Here is an 11,854-nt window from a genome sequence, read left to right as displayed (position 1 = left end):
CTGATGGGGACCTGCCTTGTCCGCTCAGATTGTGCGCCTGCTGATGGAGAATTTGGACGATATTTGTGCTGCTTTGGGGAAGAACGAGCTGGTGGGTGTGAAGTCAACTTTGTCCTTGACTTGTCTCTTTTGTCCCAGCTCACACATGATCGTGGGGGCCCTTCAGGATATATCCAGAGGAAGCTGCAGGTAAGTTCTGCCTGTACCAGAGCTCTGTGTAAATGGAGGCATAGTCCGGAGTCTGAGCACTTCTAACCACATCCACAAGGGACCCATGTCCAAGCTGGGCTCACCTCTTGTCAAAATCACTGCGCTTAACTTCCAGCACACACACACACACACACACGTAGTCTAGTGTTAACACAGGAGCCAGACTAATCCCGCGCAGGGTTTAGTAATCTGTTGCTGTGTCGCAAGTGCCCCGAAGCTTAGTGCCTCCAAACATTTTAGTTGTAAGGATTGACTGGGGCCCGGGAGGAGGATTCTTTTGTTGGTCTCCCCAAGGCTCAGTCATGTGGCTGCATTGAGCTGTGAGCTGGGCTGACTCTCGTCCACCCAAGATGGCTGTAGACCTCCTCTCTCTCTCTGTCTTCCTGTGTCTTTTTCTCTCTCCCTCTTGCTCTGTCTCTCTTTACCTCCATTTCTGTTTCTATCTCTGTTTCTGTGTCTGTCTCTGTTGCTCTGTCTCTCTCTGCTTTTCTCTCTCTGTTTTCTCTCTCCCTTTCTCTCTTTCTGTATCTCTCTCTTTCTCTCTCCCTCTTGCTCTCTGTCTCTCTTTACCTCCATTTTTGTCTCTGTCTATCTCTGTTTCTGTGTCTCTGTTGCTCTCTCTGTCTCTCTCTCTCTCTCTCTGGCAGGGCCGCTGTGTTTACTGAATGGTGACTGTCTTCTAAGAAAAAGGGAGCAGAAACAGGTCATCCTCTTAAAGTCTGGGTTGGAAGTCCCAGAATTTCACTCTATCACATTCTGGGAGTCAAGTCATAGGGATGCCCAGGTGCAAGGGGAGGGGACCCCATCCCACCTCCTCCTGGGAATAGCCACATGTCTGAACAAAGACGGAGGACTTGGGCTCCCAGAGACATAGCCTGCTCCTGCGAGCTCCCTCAAAAGGCTCCATAGGCTGGAAGAGCCTATGAGACCCATTTGTTTGTGTGTTTGTCTGTCTGTCTGCCTCCCTTTGCTTGGCCGAGTTCCTTGTGGGCAGGCATTTCTGTATTTTTTTTTTCCCCTGCTGTCCTCAGTGCCCAGAGCAGTGCCCATGAGGAGGAAGAGCTCAACAAACATTTGTTGAGGGAGTAGAGGAGGAGATATACATGCATATTTAGGTAAAGCCGTACGTGTGTTTTCATCTAACTGCCCGATTGTGTTTAGAAGCGTGCCGGAAGGGTGGTGCATGAGACAGCGCCACAGGACGGATAAGAGTATGTGAGACCGAAAATACTGCCCTGAATCCGACTTGAGGTTTTGTGTTTGCAGCAAACATGTTGTCTGAAGAAGACATGCTCCCCCCATGTGGCCAGCCACTCCGAACAAGGGACACACTGTGGTGGGCCTGTGCTTGCTGAGGGACAGTACTGGGGGAGCCCAGGTTGGGCCTGATCAGTCACGGGACTTCCCAGAGAAGTTCCTCTACTCCTAACGAACTAGTCCTCAACCCATCGTCTTCCCTGGTATCTTGTTAATCTGTGAATTCCTATCAAGTGAGTCTTCTGGTTGGCAAACCAAGACAAGCCAGTTTTAAGATTTAAAATATATTAAAATAACATGGCAATAAAACTTTTTTTAACTTTGAAGGATGTCCAGTGCTGAATTTTTTCCTTTAATTGCCTTTGTTTGTGGGGGGAGTGGTAGATTAGCCCCTGACAACATGAGCTTGTCTATTCACAGGGTATCGTAGACGACAACACCGAGTTCTAATTCTAGAAGCTTAGTTTATGGCACTTTGTTCAACAACAGGGTCCTCAAGTCTGGGAGGGGTTCCTTAATTGTCATACCATCAGAGAGATATCTGCTAATGTTTTCAGTAAGATGGATGAAAAAATATGTCACGATAACATTGCATCTAGGGTCATGGTGAGGAGGAATTCATGTGTCTAAACATCAAGGATACATCAGGAAAGTGGGAATGTTCTTTAGGAAGACCATTACCTGGCCGTTCTTCCCTTGTATTTCTCTCTCCCAGCACTGAAGCCTTCACAGTTTAGCTGCGAACGGTCAGCCCACCCATGTATCACAGACTCCATTTTAGTAGATGCTCAATGTTGAAATCTTCACGTTACTTAAACCTAAATGGAAGCAATATTTGTTATTGATTTATGGGGAATAATAAAACTTTTCAAACTTCAAAAATGAAAAGGTAAAATAATTACCATTATATCAACTATAGACTAATTTGACTTTACTCACTTTTAATGAATCTGAAATTGCAAAAAATATGAGTTCAAATTTTCTAATTATAAGTTATTTTTCTTGACAACCTGTCTGCCCATTCTTATTTTGAACAGAATGCTGTGCTGAAAGCATATTTAGATATCTTGAGAAGCAATAAATAATACAGCTTTTGGGTACTTAGTGCTATGTTTTACAAATCTTGCCAATCACTGATATTGCCATAAAAGGACATTTTCAAGAACCAAAAATAATCTTCCTCTAAAAATGATACAAAATCATAGTACATTTTGGGCACCTTATATGCAGGCATTGTTATATGTTGAGAATCTAGACAGATAGAGGGACTGTATTTATTCGAGTGGGGAAAGTTATTTGAATTACCAAATATACATGTAAAAGTATGTCTTTCATTCCAGAAATATTGAAATACATAATAACGTCTCCAAATAAGAGGTGTTTTATTTTTGTGAAATGCTTTTGTACAATGAGGCATCTCTTTACTGGAGCTTACTGTTCACTGGAATTAAACATTTAATGTTCTTTACAGACCAGAGTCTCTTCCCTGGAATCAACTGTTTGTCCACCTCAAACGCAGGAGGGATCTCAGCAGCCCTTTCCCAGGGTAAGTGACTCTTTGGTGTGGCCTTGAAATCTCAAGGTTATTTATCAACTTGATAATTAAACCAGGACTCCGTGTGGTGGAAAATGTTATCCCTTCTGCAGACATCAACTGTAGAATCTGTGTGTGTGTGTGTGTGCATGCACACGTGTGTCTCTCTGTATGCACGTGTGTGGGTCTGGGTGTGCATGTGTGTGCTTGTGTGTGTGCATGTGTGGGTGCGTGTATCTCTTGTGTGTGTGTGCATGCTGAGATTATGTACATGAAAGTCTCTTCTCTGTGAAGGTAAAACTGGAAGTGTATTATCACTGTCTTTCCCATGAGCATATTGTCCTATACGTGAGGGTGTGTGTCTCCAAAGATACAGTGCTTACTTCTAAACTTAATCAAATAACATCATCCGTCTGCCCCATCCATATATTGATCTATTGAGACCACTTATTTGAGAATGCACCAGAATAGATTCTTGAAGAAAATGAAGAGTCTGGATGAGAGATGAAGAGATGAACCAACTCCTCAGATGACTAACATTTTGGTAAATTTTTTAGCATTTATTGTACTGCAACTGGATTTGGGCTTTAGAAGTAGTGGTAGAGTGATTTTTCATTGTGAAAATGTACGTGCAATTTGATTTTTTTTTCCTTAAAAATAATTCCAGTATTGGGGTTCCTGGGTGGCTCAGTCGGTTAAGCATCAGACTCTTGATTTTGGTTCAGGTCATGATCTCAGGGTCGTGAGACCAAGCCCCATATTAGGCTCCATGCTCAGTGTGGAGCCTGCTTGGGATTCTCTCTCTCCCTCCTCCTCTATCTCTCTCCAACCCCCCCAACCCCTGCTCATGCCCACTGTCTTTCTCAAAAAAAAAAAAAAAAAAAAGATTCCAGTATAAGAAAGTATCTAAAGGGATGAGAAATAATATCTAATAAGAATATTTCAATGAAAATACACGTTGTCCCCTTATTTTCTCTCTGATCGACCTTGAGCAATTCAGTGTTTCCCTTTCCCTTCCCTCTACTAGGGGCACACTCCCACCTGTGCTCACACTCACCCCACACAATCTGCATGGGACGGGGAGGGAGTGGTTAAAGTTATGTTTGCAAAGGTGTTCCTAAAAGGTAAAAAAATACAGTACTCTTTCTGTATCTCCTATAATGGGACCTTTAAAGACATGTTTGTAGGTCCACAATCACTAAGGGTTTGGATAATCCCTGGAAGCGAACAGTGTGACAGGAGTGGCCCTTTTTTTCCACTTTTTTTTTTTTTAAGATTTTTATTTATTTAACAGAGATAGAGAGCACAAGTAGGTAGAGCGGCAGACAGAGGCAGAGGGAGAAGCAGGCTCCCAAGGAGCAGGGAGCCCAGTGCGGGACTCGATCCCAGGACCCTGGGATCATGACCTGAGCCGAAGGCAGCCGTTTAACCGACTGAGCCACCCAGGCGCCCCTTTTTCCACTTTCTTGATGCTGAGCATCAGCTGCAAACAGTTGCCTCCACTTTCACGTTGTAAAACAAAGCAGAAAGAATCTAACTGGCATTTATAAGATAGAGGTGATGTTTCATGAAAAAGGAAATCTCCTGAGGAGGGGTCTGCACACGGTCCTGTCCGGGACGCAGTGTGGATGCCCAAAGACAGCTTCCCGGAGCCCGGAGCCGAGGGGCTGATTCCTGGGTGCTCAGACCATAAACAGCCTTCAAGGCACTTAAAAAATCTGCATTTTGTGGGTGTTGGCAAAGCCACTCTCGCCCCCCCCCCCCCCCCCCGCCATCTGTTCTTTGTGTTTGAGCCCTCCCTTTGAACATTTGCCTTGGCTTGTAAATACTGCAATTTACTTCACTTCAGGCTTCAAGTTGATGCCATTTTGCCAAATGCACTTGTGGTGGGTCCGTTCTCTAAGAAACCTTCGTGTTTGTTAACCAGACTCAGCTTTTCTTGGTGAAAGCCGTGGTGCGGGTTTTAGGGAGTGTAAGGGCACCCCTGGGACCTGGCCGTCTGTCCTGTTGATGGTGATGGTGAGGACAGAGGCCGCCTTTCCCAGCCCTTTTTATGACCCACGCCAGACCGTGGCACTTTAGAGCACACGTGCAAATCCCTGCAGGCCCACGTATGAGACACGTCCTCACATCCAGTGTGCCCCTCGTCATCTCGGGGCTGTCCGGGCACAGGACCCAGACGGGGGTGTCCGGCCCCCGCTGTCATTTACAGGCACATGACATCTGAGGAAACGCTTTGTCTCAGGGACTGTTCTTAAGAGAAACCACCTCCCTAAGGTGGGCTCGAGTGCGCCCAGTGGACAGGGCTGCTCCCTGGGACCCTGGGGTCTCACCGTCAGCACGATGGACGGGCTCCCTGTTTCACCGATTTTCTAAAGGCGGCTTCCTCAGGCCTCAGGAAGACCGAAGAAGACTTTGTAACATTTGGGACGTGCTAAATCCCTTCATGATGCGTGGAAGGAACCAGGATTTGTGAATGGACCTCTTGGTTGTGAGATCAATCTAATGATGATGCCATGGATGTCATGGATAGTCAGGTTCTCTCCCTGTGGGTTTGATGACATTCTGGTGACTCTGTCTGGGGTCTCAGCTGCCTGTTTCCAGGCCTCCAACTTTCTCCCCATTAGCTGTCTGCCCCTTGCTCTTTCTGCCCCAGCCACCCTGTCTCCTGTGCCCCGAAGCCACTGGGCGTCCGTCCTCCCACCCCAGGGCCTTTGTACGTGCAATTCCCTTTTCCAGGAATGCCCTTCCTACAGAGATCCCCACCACTAAGCCCCCTCACTTCCTGATTCGAAAGGCTTACCCTGAGGAACCCCTGGTTTTCTCTCTTAGCATGAGTCACCATCTAACATAATACATACTTTATTCTCCTTGTTAGTGTTTTTCTCTCCCCTCTACTCCAGAGCACTCTTCTCACTCTGTATTGTGTTTTCTGTACGTCCCTAGTGTCTAAAAAAGCGCCTGGCATTCAATTAATACTTGATCAATTAATGAAAAGAGTAGGAGATTTTCTACGAAGTGTTATTTTTCTTGGCAATACTTTTCATTTGATTTCGTTACGTACAGTTTCTGAGCCAGGAGCACAAGGTAGAGGCAGGCTGTGTAACCTGCAGATATGGTCAGCCTGGTGTTCGCAGCCTTCTGTAATCTGGGTGTCAGCTCCCGGGGACGCGTGGGTCCTCTGATCATCCCCCAGGCTCCCGCACATTAGCTCACCCCTCTGCCTCTGCCGCCCACCACCCCCTTCTCCACCTGTTCCGCTCTTGGCTGGGCTTGTGCATTCTGTCCTCTGCACACCTTCCCTGGTGGATGCACTGGGGATGCTCCTTCTTCTCTGGGGATTGCGTCAACGCCATACTGTCCTTGAGGAGGCTGTGGGTTCCTAGCGGCATGAGCCGCTCCTTCTAATTCAACATCCGCATGGGGCTGGTCCAGGAGCAGTGCTGGTGCATCCTGGTGGGCTCAGCCTGACCCCTGGAACTCCTCTGCCAGGGAGCCCAGTGTTCTTTATGCCTGGCTCCGTTAATGCTCATCTCATCTGGTTAGTTGGCCTCATTTCATACTCCGCTTTCCCCAAGCAGTGTTCTGCCTCAGTCTCTCTCATGTGCCACCTTCCATTGGCAGCCCTATCATCCGCCTCTGGGTTCACAACTCCGTAGGGACAGAGGAGCCTTCAGATGGGCCCCATTCCTGCCATGCGTCACATCGATCATTTGGTTAGAAATGGGGTTCCTGAGGCCATCGCCACTGGTTCCCTCCGGGGGAAGGATCCACTCCAAGAACTAGAAGACTTCCTTCAATGGCGTCAGCCGCTCCTTTCAGTCACACGCACGTGCTTACTGAGCTGGGAACAGTGTGCCCGTACCCTGTGCTGGAAAGAGCCCGTGTGTTCTTGAGTTTTGCACCATCAAGATGAGACTCAGCACGGTACCAGTCTGTTTGTGATAATGCTTAATGCTCAAAGACAATTGCTGAGTTCTCTTCCTTTTGTAAAAAAAATTTTTTTGGTCAAAAGTTCCATTTCAGGAAATCTCTTCTTCCTTTGCCATGAAAAACATGCTCATGACCTGAGAGAGATGATTAAACTCTATCAACTATACTTTTTTCATGAGACCCTGTATTAGACTAATTAATTATAGGATTTTAAAATGGAAGGAATAAAGGATATGTCCAAGGAAGAAAAAATAAGTGGTTATGACCATGTCTCACAGCTGGCGACCTCTGCCTTTAAAATATTTTATTTTCCTATGAGAACACTAATTCTGATTGGGTTATGTACACTCAATTTGGAGAGTGTTTGCACTCATCTTGTTTTCTCATTCACTCTGTGTATAAAACTGAGTGTCTTCAGGCCAGAACGAGAGCTTTGTATGTGTCAAGGGGGTAGGACATAATTAGTAGGAACACAATTAACATGTAAGGTACAAGGAATGAATGAATGAAGGAATGGATGAATGAAGTCCTCACCCACCATACTGGGTTATGAGAATGATCCGTGATAACACGTGTGGGGCTATCTCAGAGGTGGTGAAGTTGTTACGAGGACTGATGACCTTGTGTAGACCTTCCGTGGAAACTGCAGTTCATGCCACAGAGAGACGATCAGCTCACCAGGTGGCCTCCCCCATTGGGAATGGTCAAAATACAGATCCTACCCAATCAGATGCACATAGAGAAGTAGGAAAAGTGTACTTTTAAAGCTTATTTACTACCCACATATAGGATATTCTCAATTTTGCCTCAAAGCACTTTACTTTTTTTTTTTTAAAGATTTTATTTATTTATTTGAGAGAGAGAATGAGAGAGAGCACATGAGATGGGGGAGGGTCAGAGGGAGAAGCAGACTCCCTGCCGAGCAGGGAGCCCGATGCAGGACTCGATCCCGGGACTCCAGGATCATGACCTGAGCCCAAGGCAGTCGCTTAACCAACTGAGCCACCCAGGCGCCCAGCACTTTACTTTTTTATCTTTATTGGAAAATGTTTTAAACTGTGACAGGCAATGTTGTTGAGTTATTCTGAGTGACCCAGACCTGGGCTTTGATCCTGGTTTTTCCAGTTGTCTGTTGGTGACCTTGCTTAAGTCCCTTATGTTTACCACATGTCAGCTTCCATTTTTCTTTAGCTTTTATTTTAATTCCAGGTAACATACAGTGTTATGTTAAAGTCACGTGTACAGTGTAGTGATTCAACCCTTCCATACAGCACCCAGGGCTCATCACAACAAGTTCTCTCCTTAATCCCCATCCCTCAGTTCCCCCATCCCCCCACAACCCCCCTCTGTAACCATCAGTATGTTCTCTCTAGTTAAGAGTCTGTTTCTTGGTTTGTTTCTCTCTCTTTTTGTTTCTTAAATTCCACATATGTGTGAAATTATATGGTATTTGTCTTTCTCTGACTTACTTTGCTTAGCATAATACTCTCTAAGTCCATCCATGTTGTTGTAATGGCAAGCTTTCATTCTTTTTTATGGCTGAGTAATATTCCAGTATATAGAAATAGATACAGATATTATATATATGTAATACACACACACACACAAACCACATCTTTCTATCCATTCATCAGTTGATGGACACTAGGACTATTTCCATAATTTGGCTCTTGTAGATAATGCTGCTGTAAACATCGGGGTGCATGTATTCCTTCGAATCAAGAGGATTGATTTTTAACATTTTTAACTTTTTGAGGAACCTCCATACTGTCTTCTTCTTCTTCTTCTTTTTTTAAGATTTTACCCATTTATTTGACGGAGAGAGAGCATAAGCAGGGAGAGCAGCAGACAGAGGGAGAAGGAGAGGCTGATGCGGGGCTTGATCCTAGGATCCCAGGGTCACGACCTGAGCCAAAGGCAGACGCCCAAAGACTTAGTCACCCGGGCGCCCCCTCCATACTGTTTTCCAGAGCGGCTGCCCCAGTTTGCATTCCCACCAACAGTGTAGGAGGGTTCCCCTTTCTCCGCATCCTCACCAACACCTGGTGCTTCCTGTGTTGTTGATTTTAGTCATTCTGACAGGTGTGAGGTGCATTCAGTTTTCTTATCTCTAAAATGGGAGCAGTAATTCTAACCTGATAGGGTTACTGAAGAATTTAATGAAACAGGTTATACAAAGTTCTTCCCACAAATTTACCACTCATTAAAAGTGCTTTCTTCTTTCTTTTATTTTTCCAGATGAGTTCAATTTAAAAAATAATAGCCATGTAAATTAAAATTTTTGATAGAAATATGAAGTAAAGAATTGAAAATAATGGAAAAATAACTTGTACTGTATCTCTGCTTATAATTTTGTCCTTATTTAGAGTAAGTTCAATAATGCAGGCAAGGCCAAGCTAGTCTCTCTAATTGTTTTATAAATTTAGGGGGCGCCTCCGTGGCTCAGTGGGTTGAGCATTGAACTCTGGGTTTCCACTGAGGTCGTGATCTCATGGGTGGTGGGATCCAGCCCTGCCTCAGCCTCGGTGCTCAGCAGGGAGTCTGCTTGAGGATTCTCTCCCTCTGCCCCTCCCTCCACGTGTGCTCTCAGGCTCTCTCTCTAAAATAAGTAAATAAATAATTTTAAAAATAAACTTAAGAAGTAGTTTCATATCAGATCAATCCAATGTGCAGTTTTATTCTTTTGTATGAGTAGGGGGGTGGGAAGGTTTGGTTGCTGGCCAGCAGACCGAAGCTGCCAAGACATGTTTGAAACAGGACTGCGCATTTCCAGGGTTTTCTGTGCCAGGCTCTCCTCCCCATGTGCGATGTGTGGTCCCCGTTGCACCAGGAGGGTTGTGTGGTCAGGACTACGCCGACTGGGCGCTCCTCCGGAGATGAGTTGGCTGCTTGGCAGTCAGATGCAGACCGCATCATTCTCAGGAGAGTGGCTTTGTTTAAAACGCAAAGTTACGTTCATGCTCATCATCAATATGTCTTTTCTCCAAAGGTCTTGGAACTTTGTCGTCTGCCTCTTTTGTCCTCAAGTGTACTCCGATAATCTTTCCTAAACAGTTGTGTCTATTTTGTAACGTATCTCCCCAAAACCTTGCAGCTTGGCAGAATCCACTGGACCACAAAGAGGTGTCTTACTTATTATGTTCTATGTGAAGTGTTTGAAAACCAGACTTTGGGACAATATTCAGCTGCAGCTGACAGAAGTGCTTGCCATTATGCAGATTTAGAAACAACTTCTTTTTTTTTTTTTTTAAAGATTTTATTTATTTATTTGACAGAGACAGAGACAGCGAGAGCAGGAACACAAGCAGGGGAGTGGGGGAGGGAGAAGCAGGCTCCCGCCGAGCAGGGAGCCCGATGCGGGGCTCGAGCCCAGGACCCTGGGATCATGACCTGAGCCGAAGGCAGACGCTTAACCGACTGAGCCACCCAGGCGCCCTAGAAACAACTTCTTGTTGTCCTTAGTTCAGAGCGTGGCTTGGGCATTGTACACACAGTGCCATAATTGTGGCCGGCAGCGTGCACGCGGCCAGACCCCGCCCGTCCTGCAGGGGGTCGTGGTATGTAAGCCAGTGCCTGGCCCCGTTGGGTCCCGCTGGCCGTGAAGTGTGACCACAGCTCTGGCCAGTACGAGGGGCTTTAGTTACCTCAAATGGGCACACACCAAATGGAGTCATTGGTTTTAGGAACTAACCATATCCTCCACTTGGGTCAAGGATCAAACTTTATTTTGCCTGGTTCCAGAAAAAACATGTTTTGTCACGTCTCTATTAAGCAACCATATAATCAATAAAACGAAGACCGGCCAAAATACATTTTCTTCTTACCTGACTGGCTTTCTTTTTAGATACTCTCCATATGAATAGATAAATCCAGGCTGATCTGTTTTGCCTTAATTGTTCAAAATGTATAAATTTCCTTTCACTACCAAATACGCTTAAAACGAATATAAAATACATAATGTAAAAATTCCAACTTCAGCATGTGAGTGGCTGGCCATGCCCACATGAGAAGGGGGAGCATGTAGATTTATCAGCAGAAGTCGGTATGGCTTCCTTGTTCTTTTTTTTTTTTTTATAATTTTTTAAAAATGTTTTTATTTTTATTTATTCATGAAAGTCAGAGAGAGAGAGGCAGAGGCAGAGGGAGAAGCAGGCTCCCCGCTGAGCAGGGAGCCCGATGCGGGACTTGATCCTAGAACCCTGGGATCATGACCTGAGCCGAAGGCAGACGCTTAACCATCTGAGCCACCCAGGCGCCCCTGGCTTCCTTGTTCTTAAACCATGTAGTTGGTAGTACAGGAGTAACTGAGTGATTAAATAGTCTTGTCTTCAGTTACACCTGAGTAGTTTTGTCCCCAGGTGAAACAATCTTTGTGCTTTAACTGCAAATAGAAACCATGGTTCTTAAACATGCAGATTATTATACACACACATACATGCACATATTTTAACCACATAAAATGTCTGAGTTAGAAGAGGCAGCAGGATGGAGTGGCCCAAAAGACTTTTCAGAAATCAACAACGTTAGAATACTATTAAAATGTTCAATGTACTGATTTCTTCATTAAGAAAAATGTTGCACAATCAATGTGAAAGCAGGAATTCAGAAAACTTTAAAATTAATTTAATTTATATGTAGAGCCCTCGAACATCTAAAACCCTGAAAACTCTAAGAACAGGAAGGCAATGATGTGTTATAAGTATGGCTTTTTTCTAGCTGTTCTTAGATGTAGGCAAACATTTTCTGGAAAGGACTAGATGCCAGTCATTTTGCAGGTCCCATTTGATTTGGTCACTGTGACATACCCCTTTCTTTCCTTCCTCCCTCCCTCCCTCCCTCCCTCCCTCCCTCCCTCTCTTCCTTCCTTCCTTCCTTCCTTCCTTCCTTCCTTCCTTCCTTCCTTCCTTCCTTCCTTCCTTC

At 45.3% G+C, this 11,854-nt stretch overlaps 1 protein-coding gene across 2 annotated transcripts in view; it reads left to right on the top strand.

Moving 5' to 3' along the window:
• LOC118001903 overlaps positions 1 to 11,854 on the top strand; it is a 50,088-nt gene that overhangs the window by 12,423 nt on the left and 25,811 nt on the right. For both annotated transcript variants that reach the window (XM_034992088.1, XM_034992089.1), the window contains 2 exons: positions 139 to 189; positions 2,939 to 3,013. In XM_034992088.1, the coding sequence (XP_034847979.1) occupies positions 139 to 189; positions 2,939 to 3,013 (126 nt within the window). The remainder of the gene's footprint in view (positions 1 to 138; positions 190 to 2,938; positions 3,014 to 11,854) is intronic.

Source organism: Mirounga leonina, unplaced genomic scaffold (genome assembly GCF_011800145.1).
Source record: "Mirounga leonina isolate KUSES-001 unplaced genomic scaffold, KU_Mleo_1.0 Mir_55, whole genome shotgun sequence".
Taxonomy (NCBI): domain Eukaryota; kingdom Metazoa; phylum Chordata; class Mammalia; order Carnivora; family Phocidae; genus Mirounga; species Mirounga leonina.
Note: the sequence above shows the minus strand (reverse complement) of the source record. Positions and strands in the feature narration are given on the sequence as shown.